Here is a 25514-nt window from a genome sequence, read left to right as displayed (position 1 = left end):
GAGAGGGATCCATGACGGATCCCTCACACAGTGCTGTGGTAAGAAGCCCATAGGCTTCTGCAGAGGATCACCAGCTTTTGCTGGCGATTCCCTCCGCAGCGCTGGTTTAGAGCATCCTGCCCTTAGTATGGTTTATTTTTACAAATACAGGTTTGTTATAAAATATCAATACTTTGTACAGTATACTGTATATCAAAGCTTGCAGAGAGATAAAATATAGAGACATAAAAAGTACTAACTAATCAGTTTCTGGGCCAGCTTCAAAAGTAATAAAATGGAGAATGATAAACAACCAATCAATCAATCAGCTCCTGTCTGACATTTTTCAAACACAGTCTGCGACATGGCAGGTAGGAGCTGATTGGCTGGCTTAGTTTACAGACTGCATTTAAAAAAAAGACTGGTACTTCTTCTCTCTATACTTTATCTTCCTGTATGTTTTTTCTACATTTTGTCTAGTTGTGTGCTTTTTTGCTTTGCTAACAAAGATGAATCATTCCCACCATGGGGAATATTTAGTAATTTAACACACAATAATGTGCATGCAGTATATACGTTCACACTACAGCCTGTAATCTACTCTAAGCTGATTTTCTCGGGTTTCCCAGGAAGTATTGAGATACCACATACAGAATTAACTCATGCTGGAAGATACACCTGCAGGGCAGTTAATGAGGGCGGCTCTGCAGAAATTCATATAAATCTCCATGTTCAAGGTCAGTTACTAATTTGCTATCATTGAGAATAATGAATAACCTAGTTTACCACATAGCCTTTAAATACAGTACATGCTTTTAATACAATTACAGAATTTATGTTGGGTCTGTGTATACTGTTATGGATAATGCCCCCATTCAGAGTATGAGCATGAAGATTAGGGTCAGAGTTCTATTGAAGTGTGATATGGTTTACTATAAGGGGGGTATTCTGGTTGATTCGCTCGGATGCGAATTTGCATCCTTGCAAGTGAACCAGATCCCACCTTGCGAATGATGGTACACTGACCCACCATTCACAAGGCGCGTATGTTCGCACTGGCTGTGATTGGATGTTTTGCATGTACATTCGGAGGGAAGTGAGTGGACAGCTGACACTCGGTGACGTCAGCTGGCCACCTCCCGCACCTATGTCATCGGCCCATTAGCATGAACGCCCATGAGATGCTGGGCGTTCCCATATGCTAATGAGCCACCCCCCCTGCCCTCCGTTTGCAAGGATGGGTGCATGTACCCAGCGAACAGTTTATTCACAGTGGCTGCACGCACCCAGCAAATGCACATGCGCACATGCAATGTGAAAACATCGGCCCTGTGCGATCACACACAACCATGCGTAAGGACCAGAATAAGGTCCTATATCTGGGGTAGCCAACCCTAGTCCTCGAGAGCTACCAACAGTGCATGTTTTGCAGGTCTCCTCACAGAATCACAAGTGAGCTAATTAGTTCCATCTGTGTATCTTTTAAAATGTGTCAGTGATTAATGAGTCCAGCTGTGCAGCAGCTAGGTTGTCTGGAAAACGTGAACTGTTGGTAGCTCTCGAGGGCTAGGGTTGGCTACCACTGTCCTATATGGTCTAAACCAGGCATGTCCAACTTGGCCCTCCAGATGTTGTGAAACTACACATCCGAGCATGCTTTGCCACAGTTTTGCTATTAAGGAATGCTAAAAATATTGCAAAGCATGCTGGGATGTGTAGTTTCACAACATCTGGAGGGCCAACGTTGGACATGCCTGGTCTAAACCCTCAGAAACTATGTTCTATGTATAACTAATACCTATCCCCACCGTGCTAAAAATGTTATATATTTACAAAGGAACCTGGAATACAGGCAGGATTATCAATTTGATGTTTACTTTGATATAAGCTATAAACACAACCATTGGTTCATTTTTGAGTGTTTGCTCCTCTATAGAGGCTCCATCGTACAAATAAGTAATATCGACAACAAAAGGTTTGGGGAATTTTGAGACTTTAGGATGAATTAAATATTGTGGTTTTTTTTTCAATTTCTAATTTTAGAGGTGCCTGTCATACATGGTCAAGCTGATTACATGGAAGCAATACTAAACCACTCTGTTACACTCTCATGCGATGCCCTGGGATTTCCGCCACCTACTATTACATGGCAAAAAGAAGGTGTTGGTATAAAAACAGGTACTAAACTCAAGTGATCATCAATTGTACAAAAATCTGTTTTTCCTGTATTTTCACTGTTTATTGCCAATCGCTACAAATTACTGACCATAATTGTTATCTATTATAATTTATAAATTTTTGCAGGAAGTCGATACATAATACACTCTAATGGTAGCCTTAAAATTGTGATGGTCACCCAAGAGGATGTTGGTACTTACACTTGTATTGTCCAGAATTCAGCTGGCACTGCATTGGGAAAAATCAAGCTAAAGATTCAGGGTAAGATATTATTACATCCCAGGTAGTGAGTACTGTATCATCATGAATCCTGCTGATACTGTACATTAGGGGGCAAGGCTGATGAGAAAACTATATAAAGAAAAATGCATATTTGGTTTAGGGAAATATGCTTGTCACACAGACACAAAATGTTGTGTTTCCTAAACACAGGTGGGTTAGTGGGGAATACGATTATAAATTATATAAGAATACAAAAACTCTTCACTCCCTGTGGTCTGATTCTAAGTTGCATGCTGCTTCGTCCACACCAATGTCTTTTGCCATAGTCTTGACTGTGACTTTAAGCTAATGCTAGTATAAGCCCTTCCTCCAGCATGCAGCTATGTGTTTGCATGCGCAAGGGCCCCACACTAAGGGTAGATTCTCAATCAGAGTATAACCTCTAAGGTGAGCCAATAAACTTCTGAGTTTGCAACCAGTTCCGAAACAACCCATGACACTCCCATAACATGCCCATAAAACATTATGGGCCAGATGCACTAAGCTACAAAAGTTATAAAATGGAGAGTGATAAACCACCAGCCAATCCGCTCCTACTTGCCATGTCACAGCATGTTTAAAAATGTCAGGCAGGAGCTGATTGGCTGGTGGTTTATCACTCTCCATTTTATCACTTTTGAAGCTTAGTGCATCTGGCTCTATATCTTTGGGTGTCTCCCAGTCACTGTCTCTGGTATCTTTGTCTATCTGAACCGATTCATTGTATCCTCTTGATCAACATGGTAGCTATACCTAGCTCCTTAGGCAGCCATTGTGTGGCAAATTGCAATAGCTCCTGTGATTTAACGGATTCCGGTACACCAATTACTCTCTTGTTATTCCTTCTATTTCTGTTCTCGAGATCTTCTAATTTGTCTTGAATAGTAGTTAGAAGTTTCACGTTTTCTTCTAAAGTAGTGCGGGTTGTGGGTAGATCATCCTCTAGGTCTGAGATGTGTTGTTCCGCCATTTCCGAAGCTTCCCCCCCCCCCCTTCCACCACCACCACTAAATCTCCTCAGAAACATACGAGGGGATGTGTATGAGAACACACCCCCTTGCGTGAGATGACCATCAATTGATTTCTCCTGCCTTTGCAAATAAAAGCTGACGTCCTATGGAACCCATTGGGATGGTCGGTGTTTTCATAAGGACCACCATAAAAGTCTGGGCATTCCCATGGGTTAGCCCAATTCCCTCTGCCAGCCTGCCACCATGTTTGCGGATGGCTTGCTATACAAGTCGCCGGGAGCCTGCACATGCGCAAATTAGACAATGAGCATGTGCAGTCCCCAAACATCGGGATGGGGACGAACTCTAAATAGCAAGAGAATCAGAATCACCCCCATAGTCCCCTTAGTACTTACCAACCCTTGTTTTAAAGATAAAATTTGCCCTTGTTCTGAATGTTCATGTGGTAATCTTGACTAATGCACGCAGTTCCCAGTTTTCCTCAGCCTTATCTCATTTGAATTAATTATGCAGAACTGAAGATCTAGCTCAGCCATACTGTATACCTGACAATACCTGACATTAAAAAAATAGTGCTAACACCGGGTGCACTGCAAGTAATGGGAAAAGGGCATTGTGGACACAGGCAATCATTTGTTTACCCCACTGATTTAGAAATTATTTTTTTAACTCTATTGTACTGTGATTAAAATGTTAATGATTGTTTATAAATGTTTAGAGCCGCCAGTGATAAAACCACACCAGAAAGAATACGCTGTTGTGGTAGATAAATCTGTCACCATGTTCTGTGAGGCCTATGGGAGCCCAGCACCTGAGATTGGCTGGTATAAAGATGGAGCACCTCTTGCTAAGTCACCCGGACAGAGGATAATTGGTACTGGAGGTTTACAAATTGCATTTGCTCAGCCAGATGATGAAGGCCAGTACACATGTACTGCGGAAAATGCTGCAGGCTCCATCAGTTCCACCATGAACCTATCTGTTCTGAGTAAGTATTCATAAATGCATCACTATACGTAAGAAACAATTTTTATCTTCATTCAATCAATAAAGATGTGTGTGTGTGTGTGTGTGTGTGTGTGTGTGTGTATATATATATATATTTACCAGTGCACATGAACTGACTGCGTGACCCCGTGTTTACTCACTACATGAGTAACACATAAGTAAATTGGAGGTTCTATACACCTCTAACTACCCGGCGGCTCTACTTCCGAAAGACTGGAGGATCAAAACTAAAAGTAAAACTGATATAAAGGTGCTGGAACACACCAGGACCGCTGTGGAACGCACGGCCATGTTGGTATAAATTACCTCAGCCCGGCAGACCAATGATTATGCGGCGTTCACCCCATGTGACTGAGGGCATATGACCCTTACAAGCACCAGTAGATTTCTATACACGGCTGGAGCTAATGAGCACATTAGGATGCCTTATAAGGGAACACTAGAGATAGGATCATTGTACTTGAATTTCTTGTGCTGTACGGACGTATCTGCTGACCTGTCTTGACAAAGGCCCTCTAGTGGCCGAAACGTCGACTACAACAGTAAGATTTATGATAACCTGAAATAGTACCATTAAAGTTGTGATCTCATTGGTGAGTGCTCTCCGTGGATCTTTTATTGGGGTCTACACCAGTGCTATATTTGGAATATCTGTGGATATTTTATAGTTTAGTTGAGCACCCCTTACGCTGACAGGGGCTGGCCGTGAGTGCGGATTCCCCCTAATATATATATATATATATATATATATATATATATATATATATATATATATATACTGTGGCTCCAAATAGCCCCCTTTTCACTCAAAAAGTGTGTCCTATTCATTGAATGAAAACAACTACATTGCTATTGTACAATGACCAATGGGGCTTGTGCATATCCCCCCCCCCTTCCCAAACACACACACAGGTGTGGCATGGTGGCCCAACAGTTGTTCAGTGTACTGATGTCAGAATTCCAACTGCTGGTACTCCAACTGGGGGGGGGGGGGGGGGTGAGCGCATCGAAGCCTCCTGCGGGCTCGGTGGCTCGGTGACTCGCTGCACTCGCCACAGATTCTATTCTCCCTCTGTGAGGGTCGTGGACCCCCATTAGGGAGAAAAGTCCTTGTTAGTTAGAGTCCGACTGTCGGGCATTTAACAGTTGGGATTCTGATGTCAGTATACTGGCCGTTGGAATACTGACTGTCAGGAAGTCATCCAGCACTCCCCCCCCCCCCCCCTACCTACCTACACACACACACAAACACGTATCATGTGCACTGCTTTCTTTGTTCAGGAAACCTCTACTAATTATAGCACAAGCAGACTAAGTCAGTCTATTCCTATACAACAGAACCCAAAAGGTGCACACTATATTAGTAAATAGGGCTGCACAAAGGCCTCCTGCACTGCGAGAATATAACAAAATTCTAAAGATTCAACTTGTCTTCACACAGAACTCTAAATTAGTAGAATGATCTTATTTCTAGATATTTATTATATTTGTTTCTGAAGTGCACAGTCACATACAGAGGATTAGGTGTATAAGGGACACGCCTCAGACACAGGATGACTAAGCACACATCGGCTCAATCGTTTCCTAAAAAGATGTTCTGATCTTTATAACAAATGGATAATAAAGTACACAATGTTACATGTCTTCTAAAGCACAGAAAAGGCCCACAGATATGTGGTCAGATTCCAGTAACATCAGCTCACTTTAGTACATTTATACTCAAATTAGGCTCATTGTATTTAACCACTGAATAAAGGTCTTTTAAGACAAGAAGCCTAATTCAGAGTTGCAGGTAAATTGGCCACAAATGAGACTATTTTACATATTTTAAAATAGATGCTGACTTCCACCTGTATACAGAACATGTATACTGTCCCTGCCTATACCTGGTGCAGGAGCTCTGGGTAGCAGCGGCTTATCCGTGCCAATTCTTTTCCTTAACCTCCATAGCTGGGGAAATGCAGTTGATCGTCTCCAATATGGGGACTGTATAGTACAGCAAGGACCCTACTTTCACCATTGAGTCACACCACTAACTACATTATATACAGTAGGTCACTGCTACTAATGTCTGTAACAGATGTGGAGTGTTCCTGGTAGAATCAAGGCAGGCAAGGATACTGACGTACATGCAGGCAGGCCTTCAGCATGCATGTTCCCAAAAATAAGGCCTGGCCGGATGGGGCGTGCCTTCCTGACACAGCCCCAATTCATCACTCTTGAGGGCATGCTCAGTTACTGAGGTGCTGGGATTCTCCCCAAGCTCACTTCTCTTTGCAAAAAGATGCTGTGCACAGTTGTTCATCGTGTGACATGACCTCGATCACACACCGATGACACCCATATATCCACACTTATACTGTAGGCAAGCCCAATAGCCAACCAGAAAACCCACTTAATGATGGGTATGACTCTGAACTGCCGGTAGTTGCGTTAAGCTGCATATATGCCCCCGATGCCTATTCTGCTTCAAATTGTGATACAAAAGCAGAAACAATTGTGTTCATGAATTAGACAGACACAGGCACACACAGAGTTTGCATTTGTCTCCATGATGTAAATATTAATTTCTTGTTTCACCCCTCAGTTCCTCCTCAAATTCTAAAAAACAGCAAAGAATTGTCGGTGATACATAGCTCCCAAGTTATCATATCCTGTACAGCTTATGGAAATCCAGCTCCAGAAATATCCTGGATGAAGGACAATGTCCTGTTAACAGATAAGACTGGGAAACAAGCAGTGCTAGAATCTGGGGAATTCATCTTGCACAATGCTGAGGTAATAGTTTTCCACTCTTTTTATTGAATGTTTGGGTACTTTAGTGTACTGATCAAAAAGGCACTATGGGGCCTATTTAATAATAATCAAGTTAATACCCTGAAATCTAGTATTCCTTATCGCTGCATATCGTGGTGATTTGGAATTTTATTTCTGGGCAATTTATTTAATATTATTTACAGATATTTTCTGGGACATGGGCTCCAATAAAAGCCCATCCTGGCCATAACTTAAACATAGACTCATTGCTACTGTAACTCTATCACTTTACTGCCGGGTCGGACTCAGCCACATATGTGGAAAGTAATATGATTGCAATAGGCATCGTCAATGGCTCCGGCCCTCTTCAAAGAGATCCAGCCAGGCTTTTCCAATATTATAGAAGGGGTTCAGTGGCATAACAATAGCCCCGCAGACCCTGCGGTCGCGGGGAGGTGCTGATTAAGTGCGGGGCTATCATGCACTAACATGCTGCTGGGGCCCCACTGCTCACCGACGCTGACACCGCGACCCGCAGATCTATTTATCTCTTGTCTGCGGTCCCGGGTGGCTCTCCTCCTGGCAGGCTTGTTAATAAAAATGACCTGCAAAAAATGGCCGCTTATTTTCATTAAGCCTGCCAGGAGGAGAGCTGCCCGGGACTGCAGACAAGAGATAAATAGATCTGCGGATCCGGCGCCGGCGGCTCCTGCGGTAAGTAGCGGGGTTGGAGGCGGAAGGCGGGCATTATTTAAGGGGCGAAGGCAGCCAAAATTTCCAGTGGGGGGGGGGGGGGGCAATAGACTGAAGGGGTTGAAGTTGTTATTGGCTTTCACACTCAAAAACAAATACAATGTTCCTCATATTTGTTTGAGGATGGTGGTATCTTGCGATTCTGCATGACACTTGATAAATAGTCAGTTTTCATAATTTAGTCCTATTTCCACATTATTATAGTGGTGACTTGATAAATGGGCCACTATGTTTTCTATCATCTGACTGATTTATTCAGGGTTCTTTCAGTCTCAAGTTAATTTTTATTGCAATTTTTGGTCATGTTTAGGGTGCAATTTCAAAAATTGCACGCTACTGCATGTGCAATTTTGTTGTTTTCAATGAGAAAACACCTGGATGCAATTTTTGAACTTCAATTTTTTGGTCATTGCAAATTTTGCTATTTTTCTCGCAAATTGGACACTACTACATTTTTGGAAAACATTTTGGCTGTTTTTGACCAAAAAAATTTCATGTTCTAAAAAAATAGCTCACTATTACATCTAGCCCCACATGTCTGTGTAAATATTATTCACCAAACTTGAAGGTCAGACTGTCCGAATTTAAGTGGTACAGAACACTGTGCTGGTACAGGTTGTTCTGAACAACAGGCTGGAACTAGTGGTGGTGTAATGAGGATCACTGCACACTGGGCTTGAACTGTATATTGATAGCTCTGATAACTGATGTGTATCCCAATCATACATATGGGCATTCTACAGAGTTGTGAAAAAAGCTACAGTATATTGGGCCTGATTTAATAAGGATTGTATTTGTTAAGCTGATCACAGCAGCTAAGCATATGCGATCCTTTGCAATGCAAATGCCAGAGAAGGTGCACACCACCTCCTGTCTGCATTTGTGATCACATTAAACTGTGATGCACTCGTAGTTTAAGAGGAACAACACGATCATTAGTAATAAAGTCCCTCTGCAACTGCAGCCTCTAATCTTACTCAGGTTACAGTGCGGCTTGCGAGGCCAATGAACCTGCGCTATCTTTGGCATGGCCACATCGGGAAACTGAATCAGCCCCATAATGTATATACTATAGCTAGCTACTGCATAAAAACATTTACTGATATTGATGTTACCAACTCAAAAAGTTCCAAAGTACTATCAGCACAAAGGTGAGAAGTACCTCAACAGAAAATGGGTTATTCGTAAGTATATATGTATATTGTGAGATGTAAGAAAAAAAACAACACTAAATAAACAATTGGTACTTGTGTATTTTGGCGGCGCCCATCGCATCGCATACCATAACGCATGCGATGGTATGCGATGCGATTTTGTTGGTTAGTGTACGATGGCATACAATTTTCAAATTGTATGCCATTGTACATGGCATACACTGCCATACGATGCGATGCGATTAAACATTGTATAAGCACCCTAATGGGTGCTTATACAATGTTAAGCACCCTAATGGGTGCTTACAATGTTAAATGCAGCCCCACGCCACCCCCCCACTATAAACGTGAACCCGAAGCGTGGCGAGCGCAGCGAGCCCGCGAGGGTCGGCGGTACGCGTCCTATGACCTTTTCATACCCCCACTATCCACGTCGGCGTGGAGTTGAGAATAGATTAGTGTGGCGAGCGCAGCGAGCCACCGAGCCCGAAGCGTGGCGAGCGCAGCCGGATACCTGTGAAGCCCGCGAAGGGACGCGTTTACCTGTGAAGGTATCCGCGGACCCTCGCGGGGCTCGCTGCGCTCGCCACGCTTCGGGCTCGGTGGCTCGCTGCGCTCGCCACACTAATCTATTCTCCACGCCGACGTGGATAGTGGGGGTATGAAAAGGTCGTAGGACGCGTACCGCCGCCCCTCGTGGGCTCGCTGCGCTCGCCACGCTTCGGGTTCACGTTTATAGTGGGGGGGAGGCGTGGTGGTGCATTTAACATTGTAAGCACCCATTAGGGTGCTCAAAAGCACCCTTTACGGTGCTTATACGATTTTTCATCGTATAGGGGGTCAAAATCGCGTCGCATCGCATCGCATGCCATCAGGTACATGGCATGCGATACGTTCATCGTACGATGCAGAAATCGGGCGCCGCCAAAATACACAAGTACCAAACAATTTATATGTAAATTAATTTATTGCCACGCTATTTTTTGGCACTGATTTGGCTCATGCATGCGCCCTGCAATCTATATGTATACGCAGTCATTCCATAAAAGAACGGATTGTGACTTTACACATCAGCGATCAACTCTGAATCGGGCCCTGTGTCTTCATATCAATTTAATGGTTAAGCTCTTGTCTGAAATCCTTAAAGCACTTAGGGGGATATTCAATGTTTAGGTCATGGCGGTGGAGCTTGCTCCACCGCCATGACCCTGTCCCATTCTCGGTCAGCTCGACCCAGAACACGCAGGCGGGATTCAATGTACCGAGAAGGGGGTGTGACCGCGAGTTGCGGCCGTGAAGAGGCGAGCTGCAGCTGGTAGCTCGTCACTTCCTGGTCGTTCTCGGCAGAACGAGCCCGACAGCTAGTGAAGTCGTACTCGTTCTGCCGAGAAACCCTGCTCAATGCGGTCAGGGAAGACATCATTGAATAGGGCCCGGTGACCATCTCCCCCGTGGGGAGATGGTCGCCGGCAATTGAATACCCCCCTTAACCACCTACAATGGTAGATTGGTATTAATCTGTTGTGTATCAATTCCTAAGTGTGAATAAATATTCATTCTAAACTTTTTACATTGATGTAGCATGATGATGCTGGTAATTATACCTGTATGGCAAATAATGTTGCTGGAACAGACTTCCACACAGTAATCCTCACCATTCACTATCGTCCATCTTTTACTGAACTTCCCACAAATGTGTCACTTAGTGAAGGAGAAAAGCTACAGTTATCATGTAAAGCAACAGGAAATCCATTACCTCAAATTACATGGGCCTATAAGGATAGAATCATAACTGGTAAGTGAATCTGACTAGTAAGTGAATCTGAAAAGTTCTGTGTTTTAAATTATAATGTATATTATTGGGCCACATGCACCGCACTTCAAAAAGTGATAAAGTGGACAGTTATAAATTACTAGCCAATCAGCTCCTATAAATCATTCTACAAGCTGTGTTTGTAAAATGACAGGAGGTGGTTGGCTGGTAATTATCACTCTAACACTTGGTACATCTAGCCACTCGTGTTTTTATAATACTATACTATTGTCCGACATTCAGTGCAACCACTGGAGGAGGAGGACCGGGGGAGGAGGTATGCTGTTTCTTTATTCCTGATGACAATGTCAACTCACTAAAACATTAAATCTGTTGGTGACTGGAGTTTTTTAGGCCGTCTGTGGAGCATTATGGGAGGACATATTGGGTTTCGTAGAGTATGCAAACACTGGGTACTGTTATATTGGACTATATACAGGGCAGGTGCCACCACTAGGCAGCTCTAGGCATTTGCCACTGGAGGGTGGCAGTTTGCAGCAGGTTCCCCTCTCCCCCTCCAGAGCAACTAGGCTGCCGCCGCATCACCCATTCCACCTCCCTACCCCTGGAATTACTTAGCGGCGGTCGCCACATCATCCCTCGCCCCCGGAAAATGACGTGGTGGCATGCCGCTGCATCACCTGACAATCCCTGCCAACCTCCCCACCGGCACCCCCCACCCCGGAACGCCGCGGAAATCACCGGCACACCCCCCCCCCGTACAGCGGCCGGGGGGCGGGTGAGCACTGGAGCGCCCCCCCCCCCCCCTCGTCTGGGACGCTCCGGTGCCTTGCACCGGCACTGACTATATATATATATATATATATCCTATATGGAATGCTTCATGTGAATCCATCCAAATGTAGCCTGCATTCCAAGCAAGCCACTAGCATTTTCATTGATGTTTGTATAAAATGCAATTGCGATGCTTCTCCACAACTGTTTTTGCAATGTTAAACATCTGATATTTGAATTTGTGAAATTCTTTATCATGATTGATACCGTATTGTATTGATGATAATTTTTATGTTTTTAAATAAATAGGACAAGCAGTTAAAACAAGACACCATATATTACTGTACATTATATTGTAGTCAAAATTACTGTAGATCAGCTCTTTGGGTGATTTTAAATACTTTCTAACAGAGTAATGAGGTTTGTTGTTTTTTTATTATTATTCCTTAATGCAGGGGTTCCCAATCTTTTTTTAATCACGGCACCCTAGAGTATCAGATTTTTTCCAAGGCACCCCTAGGCCCGAAAAAATATATGTGACAGTGACCCTGTAACGGTGTGTTGTGAGATGGCACCTGAGTCTGGAGCTGATGACGGCGGCAGCTTCTGGATTCCTCACGGCTTCTTCTGGAGAACCTGTGGCAGGGAATGGCACAACCCAAGGAGACGCACAAAAGACAACTCTACCACGATTAGCAGCGACAGTAATTTATTTTACTAACACACGGACTGACCGCTGCAATATCTCAATGACAAATGACAAGAAGAAATGCTCAATAAAACAAACGTTTACAGTAGAGCATACAATCAAACAATAATCACTCTATCTGGCAATCAATTTAAATGGCTCAGAAACCTCAATATAATCTAATGGCAAATGAATCAACATACACACAGTCACAGAGTACCAGTCTCTGGCTCAACATAGTGGTCCCACGTCGACAGGTCCTCACATGTAAAAGGGTATGTCCCTATAATATGCACACTGATGTAAAACAATCCTCTGAATCGAGGGAGAGGCAGATTCCCATTCCTTAGGGCAACCTCCTGTTATGAACAGAGAACAGGCTGTAACGGTAGCCTCAATCTCACAATGGCCTTAACAGGCACTTTAAACATGGGGCAAGGTTAAGGAGAACAATCCCCTTTTGGGGTGACAACCTGTGTTGTGCTTGAAAAGTGCTGCAGGGGTTAAGTGGGGTCCCAGCGCCTCAGGGTACTAGGGCAGTTCTTTACCTTGGCGCACTACAGAGGCCAGGACAGCCAAGAGTAGGCCTGGTTCCAAAAAGGCAGACTGTCCGAGTGGCGGTGGTTCCGAGCCGACAGGGGCTGGATATACTATGGCTGCGTTTGGCAGGAATACAGGGGAGATGTCCAGGACAGGTCTCCTGGAGTGGGGTCTGCGTACCTGCTTTCCTGCTGCTGTTGCCGGCTCCGGCCGGTCACGATCCAGTCATCCCCTGGCTTGGGCAGATTCTAGCCCCAGGTCCTCTGCTGCTGCGGTCTGGCTGTCAGTCTCCACGGACCGGGACCTCCCAGCAGTGTCCACTGCTGCACGGTTCCCTCCGGCACTCTGGTCCCTTCTCCCCGATGCTTGAGAGCTCCCAACATCGCCTGCTCTCCCTTCTGCGCCCGCCGTCGCGGTGTCCAGGAGCCGGCTGTCAATCACCGCCGGCCGGGTACACGCCGCTGGTCTCTCTCATGCTGGCGGCTTCCTTCTTAGCGACGTCACTGAATGCGCCCGCTGTCTCTCTCTGGCCGTCGGAACCTTCCTCCTGCGTGCCGGTCAGAGCTCCTCTCCTCACACGTGCCAGCACTTTCCTTTTAGGCTCCACGCTTTCTTCCTCTCACGCTGCTTTTTCAGCTGGCCTCTGACCTCCCAACTTCGCGCTCCCTCAGCCAGCCAATCCCCATGGAACCAGGCTTCCCCTTGCAAGGCAAAGGTGAGGGTGGCTGCTGGGTCCTAGCGCTGGCTGGGTTGTTTTAACCCTTTCTGTGCCTGCACAAACTGCAGGCAATATTGGCTGCTGTTTCCAGCCTCAGTTAGGCTCAGTGGCATCTGAAGTGGATTGCCACACACCTCCCTGCTGGAAATTTGCCTGTCCCCAGGCAACCAACCAGGGACATTAAGTTGTAAACACAAACCTTTCAATGTCCATTTCATCATTCAAACGCTAAATGAAAACAGGTGCGAGCAATCATGCATTCAATAACAACTATACGTATCACTGCCTTATATCTAATGTGGGCTCTCCGGGCCAACCATCCCTCCGCCACAGGACTCCCATCCCTCTGCGGTCCAGTTTCTTCACCGTTATTCATAGATGGCGCCCACTCTCACGACTTGCACTCGGCTTTAGGCATGTCTCGCCTCTCGATCTCGCCTCTTGGATCGCAGAATCGCCTGCTGTATCTGGAAGGCAAATTCTTCTCCAGATATGGAGGTGTATTCACCATCAATCACGGGCTTGAAACAGGTTTCGACCTTCTCATCCCTCTTTGGCATTTCTCTACTGATCTTGGGTTCAGGCAAGGGCATAGCTGGTGACACTTCTGATGGCTCCACGGTCTCTGTCACGGCCATATGGACAACAATTTTGGAGTTTCTCTCCGGTTCAGCCATTCTGACATTTTTTGGCCCTAGGTTCGCCGCTCGGTAACCGGCATCATCCATCCTGGGCACATACTCCCGCGTCGGCTCCGGAAGTTGAGGCCTGGTCGCTTTTTGCCAGTTCTGATGGACTGCCTCACTCCGCACGACCGGTTTCTTGCTTGACCTCGTGATGTCAGGTTCTGGTGGGCGGGGCATCTGTCCTGGTCGAGGAGGGTTGGCATTAAATCGGTCACTCTCGCCATTTACTTCCCTCAGTTCAGCTCTACTTCCGCTGTGGCTGTACTCTTGCTGGTAGTACGGTTGGGGCTCTCTATGACTTGGATAGTGTGCTGGGGTGCGTCTGTTACATAGCACCGGTGTTCCATTCGGTCCAGTCACGTTGGCGGCCTTGGTGCCTTTCTTCCAGCTTGTCAATTCGAATTCTACGGCCTCACCGTTGCTCAGGCTCCGGAAGCTGTTTTGGGGGTTGGCATGTTGGATGGCGGTATAGTGGACATACACGCTATGGCCAGTGTCTGCGCGCTTAATGAATCCATACCCGCGTGGTACATCAAACCATAGGACACGACCTGTAATTCTTCTTGGGCCGGTTTGCGGCCTATCGGTCACCTGCATTCCACAGGACCCTCTCATCGTATTCTGGAACACTGCCGATGGACCGCCTCTCCCGTGTCTTCTCGTGATCTGTGGGCACACAGTGACCTGGTCGGTGGGTCGTCGCTCCAACCTCCATCGGGGATTCCGCTGGTGTCTGTACCTTCTATCAAGTTCACGTCGCCACCTTCTATATTCATCTTCCTCCCGTTCTCGATGCATCTCACGGATTACCTTAGTCGCCTCCTTGATTTGTTCTATCATGGTCTCGATAGCGTCTGGACCTACTTGGGGTGGTGGACTGGCGGTTGTCCGCATCTCCTGAGGTGCTGCATATTGCGATCGCCACATCTCGTCGTTCACAGGGGTCTTTGCAATCCTGTTATCAAATTAAGTAGATTGTGTTTATATGTGCTTCTTAGATTCAGTTATGTGGTAAAGGGCAGGATTTGGTTCTGATTGTATACATTTTATGATTGGCAGCCACCAGCACTGGTTTTGTCCAGAAATAAATCATCATAAATAATTTGAATTGGTCCTGGACCACCAACACGAGGCACCCCTGCAAGTGTCCCGAGGCACCCCAGGGAGCCTAGGTGCACAGTTTGGGAACCACTGCCTTAATGTATACAGTGACTGTGCACAGATGCTAAACTTCTATAAAATGGAGAATGGCATAACTGGAAAGGGACATGAAAGATTTGAGACTGGCATTATGGCTTTCATGCAAACTATCAGTGTCAGGAAGTGTGGGTGTTTACAAAATAATCAAACCCCAATTTATTGCAGCTCATCCCCCTTTGTGGCAGTATATAGCTACTGAAGAAGGAACAAGTATTCATAATGGGCTGTGCTCCTGAAGGCATGGATGTATTGCTCCCTAGTACTGGGACTAATGCTCAATACAAAACTAAATGTATTTAACACATTTTTGTTTCTCCTGCAGCACCTGCTGGACGGTCTAAATTTCTGAATGATCTTGTGATTGAAAGGGTTTCAAAACAGGATGCTGGTACATATACCTGTATAGCAGAAAACACAGTAGCACCAATCAGCACGACAGTATATGTATTTGTGAAGGGTACGTACATAGAATTAGCATTGTGATATTTGACTTGCAGAGTATATACTAATGCTTATTTGGCTCTAAGGATACTAGTTCTCTGCCCTGGGAGGAAGAGATTAGGAAGCCACTTTTCTCAGTTGTATAATGAAAAGGCTCTATATTATTATTGTTTACTTATAAAGCACCACCATATTCTGCAGTGTTGTACAGAGCATATGTGATACATAATTCTCACCCATCCCTGCCACATTGAAGTCTACAGTCTACATTTTTGACCACATAAGTTGTTTTTTTTTTTTCTAGAACCTCCTGTTCTTGTTGGAATCCACAGTGCCAACCAGAGTATTCCATTAGGGAGCAGCATTATATTACATTGCACAGTAAGCGGGAATCCTACCCCTAAAATACAGTGGAGCAAGAAACGAAATGGGATTCTGTTTAACAGACGGTTTAAACAGTTTCATAATGGATCTCTAGCTATTTATAATACGATGGTAAGTCAGCTGGTAGCAGTAAATATATATTTTTGGTACTTGTTTAGTTTCACGGCGGCAGCGGCCATGCGTCTGAGTCCCCTTGCGGGGCTCGCTTCGCTCGCCCACGCTGCGGGCTCGGTGGCTTGCTGCGCTCGCCACGCTAAAATTAACTCTATGCCAACGTGGATAGTAGGGGTAGGAACGATCTTCATTGGCATAGAGTTCATTTACCTTATTTACCTTATTTTTGATAGTTTAGTGAGCGCAGCAGCCGGAAGTTCACGGCGGCCATACTGCCGCCGTGAAACTAAACAAGTACCATATTTTTTTATCAGAACGGAAAGTTTTAACCATTAAATATCTACTATAGAGAACATTGTAGCTGTTCTTATATACTGTGGGTCTGACAAAGATGGATCTCATGAGACAAATACCCATATTTGCAGCTTTTCAGGAGTGGGCTAAAATAACACAAATCGCACCATTTTGCATAATTTTGTTCACGCCTCCTCTCCATAGACCCTGCAATTTGTGGCATTTGGATGGAATGGGGGTGGAGTTTGATAACATCAGCCTTTGTCCCCACCCCCTGATGATTAGACTCTGTGTCACTTATTTGGGCTTCTCCCAGAGAGGAGCTAAAAAAAAGTAGGCAAGTTTGCCATGTGTCTTAAAGGGGGCAATGCAATTAAACGCAATGGCTGCAATGTGTCATTTTGGAATGGCACAGCGTGGCCAGTGACATTACTATTTTTTCTTTTTTCTTTCATTATAGCGAACATGTGGCTGCCGAATCGGCCTTGGCATTTGTGCACGTGCGCAACATTTTATTGTTCATGCACATGCGTGCGCTGCCTCTCCCGGTTTGCAGGAGAGAGGGGAATAGTGGCCTCTCTTCTCCCCTCTCTCCTGGACCTCAGTGCTGCACAGAGAGAGCTGCTGGACCCATCGTGAGTCCAGCGGCTCTCTCTGTGCACCGATCGGGAGACGGAGCCTCCAAGATATCGGCCCACCTACCCATCGGCCCCTCTGGCATTTGCAGAAGTGCCAGATGGCCAGTCCGGCCCTGGTAACTTAGTATTATTTCAATGTATGCTTTTCTCATGTTAAGTACATTAAATTTAAAACTGATACAGCATGGGTCCAATAATGAAGTTGCTGCACAATATTTACAGCAATAAAAATGTTCAGTGTTTTACAAATACAATATGTTCATTAAGTGCCTACAGTATATTCCACTGCATTACACTAACATATTAAAACCTAACGTGAGCACTGACCCTACTTTGGAATTCTTTCCACAGTTGGGTTTTCATATCAGTGCATACCTCCCAACAGTCCAGATTTTAGAGGGACACTCCCGATTATCAGGGCCTGTCCCGCTGTCCCACCCGCGGCCGGCAGTGTCCTGCGGTGAGGGGGGGCTGTTGGGAGTCCACCGTCGGCTGCTAAGAAGCGGGGAATAAACGCTGTGCGCATCCGCACAGCGTCTATTCGCACAGCCAGGGGGCTGGGGGCATGGCCAGAGGCTCACAGAGCCTCTGGGTCATGCCCCATAGCGGCAAAATGGGGGTGTGGCCTCGCAGGAGAGCTGCCAGTATAGGCCACGCCCCCTGAAATTTCGACGCGCCGCAGGCGCGCATCAACAGTGTCCCCCCTCCTGGTCCGTCAAAGTTGGGAGGTATGTCAGTGTGTGCTTTATGTACCGCTTCTTCTTAATGTAAACTTGGTAATAAATGTATTATAATGTGTACTGTTTCTTGTAATCTCCTCTATCACCCAGAATGAAGATGCTGATGATTATACATGTGTAGCTACAAATGATGCAGGTGTTACCGGACATACAGTTACTTTATCTTTGCAAAGTAAGACTCTTTTCCACTATTTTTTGAAACATGAAATAATTACTGGTTGAAGCAACAAATAATATATATATTTATATATATATATATATATATATATATATATATATATATATATATATATATTCCCTGAGGAATATATATATTCCCTAAGGACGAGCACAGAGCTCGAAACATGTAGGAATGGAAAATAAAATAAACTTTTTTGCACTGCAATCCCTGAGTGACGCCTGTTTGCTGCACCACTGGTATAAAGGTCTTGACTGGCCAGAGGAGGGCACCAGGGTAAGAAATGGATTAAAAGAAAAAAGTACTGGAGTGATGGAGTTTGTTTGGTATATATATATATGTATATATATATATATATATATATATATATATATATATATATAGATGCAATTTTAAATTTCATTTAATTATGTTTAAATTCCAGTGGGGTTCATTCTTTTAGTCATGAATGGAAGGGTTATGTGGATTGATCACACGGTCAGAAGACATCACCACCTGGTTAGCCACTGGCTTAATGAAAAGACAGAAACAATTTGGATCTTATAAAAGTATTTCATGCATTATCATGCCATTGTTAAATTGACGCGCTAATTGTAGCGCGTCAATTCTATTACTACAGCCACCACTTGCAAAATGTAGTGTTCTTATGAGGTTAAAAAATATTACTTTGTATTAAAAACGGACAGCGTTGAATGAATAACTTTTATTTTTTTAACATAAATAGTTTTTATTTGGATTTTGTTCTGTTTTCACGGATGGTAAGGGATACAGAAAAAAAAGAGGGAGGGCAGGGGAGACAAGGAGTCATCCAATAAATGCATATACAAAAGAAATATGTGCATACAGTAGTTATCGCAAGAATTAAGCATAGAGGTTGACAGACGGCTAGGCATTCTCCTATAACAGAAAAACAAAATGCAGTGCTCCATATCAAGCAGGATAACAGCTCCTTTGTGAGAGGTAAAATAGTATGCCAGCTATAACACTTGACTAACAGGGATTTTGCAGAGAATGAATAGGGTAGACCTTGAGTCTCCATTCCAAAAGCTAGGTGAGTTTTGCGGATAGTTTTAATCAATAATCAGGGGCAAATGCAGGATTTTCAGACGGGGGTTTCCAGAGGGGTGGAGCAAAGCCGGGTCAGTTAAAGTATTAGAGATAGACCAAATGTATATAAATAATAATAATAATAAATATATATAGTGGAGTGGGCTTATTATTCATAATTTTCTGGTGGGAAGACAGCTTGCTTGATGCAGATATCTCCAGTTCCCGAAAATAGATTTCTTATATTTGAATAGAATTAAAAACAAGAGAATCCCACCTACCAAATGGTATTGGGGACTACGGGATCAGAGTTCAGGAGGCAGAATAATCTGCAACAAGAATATAAAACTACATACCAGGTGTGTGGAGCTGGAGCAGTAACCAGCTGCTGAAAGGCTGATATCTCTGGTTCTGGGAACAGTAGAGACAAGCTACTAGTGTCCATCAAAGAGGGATAGTCCCAGCTTTTGGAATATACCCTTATAAAAACTCTATGTCAGACAGAACCTGAAATATCTGACTGGGAAAAGCAATTAACAGGCTTGGATGGGGACCACTGCTTTGAAGTCAGATATCTCCGGTTTCCAAGGGCTGATTTTTAAAATTCTTGTACCCATGGGAAGAGGGGACTCTCAGCTTTCAGAATATAGGGGAGGGGGGTTTCTGGGTACTCAGAAACCCCCCTACGTGTGCTACTGATAATGGAAGAGAGGAGTCTTTCCAGTGCTGAGCTGTTGTAGACCTAGTGGCTATGCAGATATGGCCCAAAACATAGCAATCTGCTTGTGATAGACTTGGGGGGAATATATGAAGAAGAGCCAATGAAGGTGAGTCTTGGAGAGTAGTTTTGAGCACTGTAGAGGCAAACTCAAAGACCGCATTGCAAAGGGGGAGTATCCTGGGGCACGACCAAAATATATAGAAACATAGAAATATAGAATTTGACGGCAGATAAGAACCACTTGGCCCATCTAGTCTGGCCCTTTTTTAAACATGTTACCTCAAACCATATTTGATCCTTATTTTTTGTAAGGATATCAATATACCTATCCCAAGCATGTTTAAATTCTACTACTGTGTTTGCCTCTACCACCTCTGATGGGAGGCTATTCCACTTATCTACTACTCTTTCTGTGAAGTAATTCTTCCTCAAATTTCCTCTGAATATGGATGACTAACTTTTCTTCACAGCAATTAAACTGATTGTAAATTAATTTTATCCACAGAACTGCCAATTATAACAGCTCATCCAATTAATACTACAGTGAATGCTGGAGCAACTGTGGTGTTAGATTGTCAGGCAGAAGGAGAACCAAAGCCTGACATTTATTGGTCTCGTCTGAGTCATCCCATCTCTGGGGATAATCGCCTGACAGTATTGCCAAACAACTCTCTGCAAATTGTTGCAGCTTCCAAAGAAGATACTTCCATATACGAATGCAGAGCTACCAATATCATGGGATCAGCTGTTGTAAAGGCTTTATTCACTGTGCAAGGTATTGTAATGAATAAAATGGCAAACAAGATGACATATACAAGGTGCTAAAATTTAGCAGAGCAGCCATTGATGATTAATTGCTAATGATTATTGATATGTGAACATAAATTACCCAATTAGTACAATAATGTAACAATGAAAAATCCAGTTTGATAGACAACATAACATATATTCATTTGTTCAAAGATTGGATTTTAACTGTGATAACAACAGTATGTCCATGACAACGTTATGTCATGGACGAGACGTCACTGGCACAACACACACCTGCGACTCATTGGCCAGTATTCAATGCCTCTGATTCTTCATATTTTCTGGGGAATCAGTCAATTCCCCGGGTTTTCAGGGAATTTTCTCACAGGAAATACAATTCTCCCTATTCAATGGACACAATTCTCTGCAAATGAAGAGCGAATGTCTGGCGATTCTCTGTTTTTGATTCTCCACGATTCTCCAGTGGTTTTCAATGGGGTTTTCAGTGGTATTCGCCGAGAGTGTATTCAATGCTGAAGTGGAGAACTGCTTTCTCCAGTGATTTTCGCCATGATTCTCCAATTTGCATTCGGCATCTTTTTTTGGAGAACTGGAATGTGATCTTTCAAAATAAAGGCTTTTTTTTTTTTTTTTGTAGTAAAAAAATCAGTTATTTAATTATTTGAAGAGTCTTGCTATTTTTTTTACTGGACAAGGATCACATAAATATATTTTTAATTTTAAAATATTTTTTTTAAACGTACCATATGCAGGGGGGGGGGCTGCTGGTGACATTACATATGCTGTGCTGCGGATTATATTACATATTGCAGGGGGGCCCCGCTGATTTCACATAAGGGCTGCAGGGACCCCTGCCCGCTGGTGGGTGGCATGCAGTGGGGTGGTAGCGCAGGGTTCAGTAGCGCTGGCGGGCAGGGGGGATCAGTGTGTGCCCTCTGCCTGGCAGTGCCAGTGCCACAACCTGGAACCATCAGGCTGCCACTGACAGCAGCAGGGGGTATACAGGGGGAGAAGCAGCATATACACCCAGAGCATATGACTAGCATCAGATCACAAAACAGGGCACAAATTGCGCTCATCTGGTGCCGGACACTCACCGTTTTGAGCGCTGACAAACTCCACAGCAAGATACCCGATTACCAGCAGAGGCTGCCTGGGAGGGCATGCAGCAGGACTGTAGGAGTCTTGCGATGTGTGCGTAGTTTCCCCTGCAGGTTATCTCTCCCCCCCCCTCTCCCTCTCCAGCATAAGTGCACTGCTCCCCTGAGCTGCCGCTCACAGCCAATGCCCAAGTCAGGAGTCCCGGCAGGGGGATGTGAGGACTGGTATCCTGGCGGGGGAGCGCTCTGATATCGCAGGGAACGCTGCCAGGCTGAAGACGGGGAGGGGTCCAGCAGCAGCAGACCTTTGGCTCCGGCAGCCACAGCGCGGTGATAGCAGATGTCAGCGCTGGTACTGCTGGAGCCGGAGGTCTGCTGCTGCTGGACCCGTCCCCGTCCTCAGACTGTGCGGGGCTCCTGGCAGCATCAGCGCGCTCCCCCGCCGTGTCTCCGCTCAATCCCCTGGCCGCAGCAGCAGGGGAGAGAGCCAGGGAGAGAGCCGAGTGCCATTCGCCGCAGAGAGTAATTATCGCCGTCAGGGGCGGAGAGCCCCTGACGCGTTGAATACAGTGGACGGGCGAATGCCGGCGAATCTCCCAGCAGGGAGAATCACGGCGAAAGTGCAGCGAATCCTACACCGGATTCGCTGCCGCCCGCGGCCCCCGGCCATTGAATACTGCCCATTGAAAATGCATAAGCCCAGCACTCTGAGTGCTACTTTTTTTCGCCAAACAGGCACCTGGGGCTGCGATGTTGTCATTAAGGGCATGGCTACATCTGTAGAAACATTCTTGTTGTGTTTTTATCTGCAGTATTCTACAGGTATGCCAAATATTTCCAGAGTGCTTAAAAAACTGAGGGGCTGACTCATATTTAAACGCAAGCCATATTATGGCCATATCTTGGCCCTTATTCTGGTTGACTCACTCAGATGCGAATTCGCATCCTTCCGAGTCACCCCAACCTGAATGGTTAGCCAGCACCACCCATTCGCAACCAGGATTCATTCTTAAGGCTTGCGAATGGATGTTTTACATGAACATCCATTCGCATGCCAGTACGAACCTCCCCCATGATGGTGAAGGCACACACATATGTAAGGGTGGTCCATGTGAATGAACCAGAATAAGGGCCCTGGTGTGCCACACAGCACATGCTCCAGAGCTAAGCACACACATCTACATACAATTCAGAGTATATCAGGGACATATCAAAGGCCTGGCCACAGAACAGCAGGCTGCACAGAGTTGTACATTTCATTATAGAACTCAGGATTTGGGTGAATGTCTGCAATTTTCCCCTTGCTTGCACTGCAGGTGTACAGTAAGTACAGTGTGAGTGACCTTTCACTGACAAACACAATAACCATTCAGTGTTATGATTGCCACTGCGGTAAGCTGTCCCCTCCACTCACAATTTGGAGTGGTATATAGACACCAACGGTGGGATTGGTCAGTCACAACGTTGCCAAGAACACACAGATCCTGAATACTTACATTTTTCCAACACATGGTGATTCCTACAGGTTATGCACATGAAAGATCACTCATTTGTTTTCTATATAAGTACACATTATTGTGCAAATAATTGCACACAAAAACACAAATATAAAGGTTGAAAACTAACAAGTACTGTAAAAACATCAATGACTGACACATGCAATTACTGTACCTAAAAATCCGGGGTTGGACCGTCACAAGCCCTGGTCTTTTAAAGAACCTGCTACACGCACGCGAGACAGAATTTAAAAGTAAGTGTCGCTCTAGTTTGACATACAGACGAATGTGTGATGGTCATTTCCCTGATAAAGAACCCGCTATGTGAACGTGAGACAGAACTTTAAAGTAAGTGTCTGTCTGCTGCATGCGCCCAGGGAGGTTATCACTCACATCGGTCAGACCCAATTTCAAGTGAGGATCTGATTTCAGCACTGATCTCCTGTGCCATCCACACTAGGAGATTAGTGTTTGTACCTGCACCCAGCGCTTGTGACGGTCCAACCCCAGATTTTTGTGTTACTGTATTGGGAGATGGTCTCCAGGACCCTTTGAGCTGCTTATCATTCATTTGATTCTGTGCGTTTCTCACGCCAGGTTACATACCCTTTCTGTTTACATGCAATTACCTGTTTTCCAGTGCACGGTGGCTTTTCTGAGTGGCTGCCGTGGCAATCCTGCAGTGTGACTTGTGGCCAGGGAGTTCAGAAACGCGTGCGACAATGTGACAACCCGGCCCCAGCAAATGGCGGATTGGCCTGTCAAGGAGAAGAGACTGAGACCAGAATCTGTCAAAATAAACATTGCCCAGGTATTTGGGTTTTAGTGCATTAGACCAATGGTTTCCAAAGTTTCTGGAATTATGGCTCCCTAGAGAATCAGAATTTTCTCAATGCACCCCTAGTCCAATTTTGCTACTCATAATTTAAGTAAATTATTTCAGTAAATTGTGTTTACCTGTCACTCTTAGGGACAGTTATGTGGTGGTGGACATAGCTGTGATTCTAATTGTTCACATTTGTTATGTTTGCCAGCACTAGTTTTTCCTATCACTTTGACCACAAATAATTTGTTTTTGTCCTGGACCACAAACCCGAGGCACCCCTGCAAGTGTCTCAACTCATCTCAACTCAAGGCAACCCAGGGAGCCTAAGAACACAGTTTGGGAGTCATTGGATTAAACTCTTAAATATTTTGTTAAAAGCCACAAAGCACAGTTAAGGCCTGTACAGATGGGGCGATTTGGGGCTATTTGCTAAGTGATCTGACTAGATCCCTTAGAAAGTAAGCACGGATCACTCCATGTGTACAGGCTATAGTGATGTTGATGCACAGCCCCGGATGCCATGTCTATCCTGCTAAAATCGGTGCGTTTTGCCTATTAATATAGGCAAAATGCTGCTCCGCATGCAGCGCTAGCTCCCAGGTTGACCTTGTGTGTACGGCTTCTGCAAATACTCAAATCAAAACAAAAAAAAAATATATATATATATATATTTAAAATATACTTAAGAGCAATTATACTCATCAAAGATTTACATTTCTACATGCACTACTTGTGAAATTGGTCTATTTACCATATTAGCGTAGTAGCACTTTATGTACTTTACAATATCTTATCTTGTCATTATAGAAAGTGAAGTGCACCCATTCATAACCATTCGATCTTAATCATGGCCAGGACCCGGTATGTGCAGAATTTGTCCGAGTTGCCGTTTTACAAATGGCAAGCTCAGCCAAATTCGGCATTACGAATGAGTAGACCATCAACAGAACTCAGGCGCATATGCCCATAGAGTTCTATGGTGGTCGGCAAATTTACAAACATTGGTATTGCTGAATTCAGCGAAAAATATGGATGGAAAACGCAATATATTTTCCATCCGTATTTGCTGAAGCAATGCACAGATCAGTGAGATCTGTACATGCTTTTCTGTGTGAAAATAATAATAAATAAATAAAATGATGTGGGGTCCCACCCAGAAGCATCACCAGCCCCAGGCTCTTTGAGCCGGTCCTGGTTTTAGAAACACAGGGGACAAAAGATCTGTGGCCCCCTGTATGTAAAAAAACAGCACAGGGCTCTTGGACCAGTCCTGGCTACAACAATACGGGGGACAAAAAGATGAAGGATTTCCCATATTTTTAT

The 25514-nt window shown here is 44.7% G+C and overlaps 1 protein-coding gene across 1 annotated transcript in view; it reads left to right on the top strand.

Annotated features, from left to right (window-relative positions):
- Positions 1 to 25514, top strand: part of HMCN1 (hemicentin 1) — a 362739-nt gene that overhangs the window by 265070 nt on the left and 72155 nt on the right. Inside the window, 11 exon segments of the mRNA XM_083156769.1 lie at positions 609 to 716; positions 2023 to 2157; positions 2284 to 2418; positions 4108 to 4377; positions 6985 to 7175; positions 10643 to 10856; positions 15764 to 15898; positions 16187 to 16377; positions 18143 to 18224; positions 20504 to 20773; positions 24006 to 24176. Coding sequence (XP_083012895.1) covers positions 609 to 716; positions 2023 to 2157; positions 2284 to 2418; positions 4108 to 4377; positions 6985 to 7175; positions 10643 to 10856; positions 15764 to 15898; positions 16187 to 16377; positions 18143 to 18224; positions 20504 to 20773; positions 24006 to 24176 — 1902 coding nt within the window.

Source organism: Crinia signifera, chromosome 8, assembly GCF_055691185.1.
Source record: "Crinia signifera chromosome 8, ASM5569118v1, whole genome shotgun sequence".
Classification (NCBI taxonomy): Eukaryota; Metazoa; Chordata; class Amphibia; order Anura; family Myobatrachidae; genus Crinia; species Crinia signifera.
Note: the sequence above shows the minus strand (reverse complement) of the source record. Positions and strands in the feature narration are given on the sequence as shown.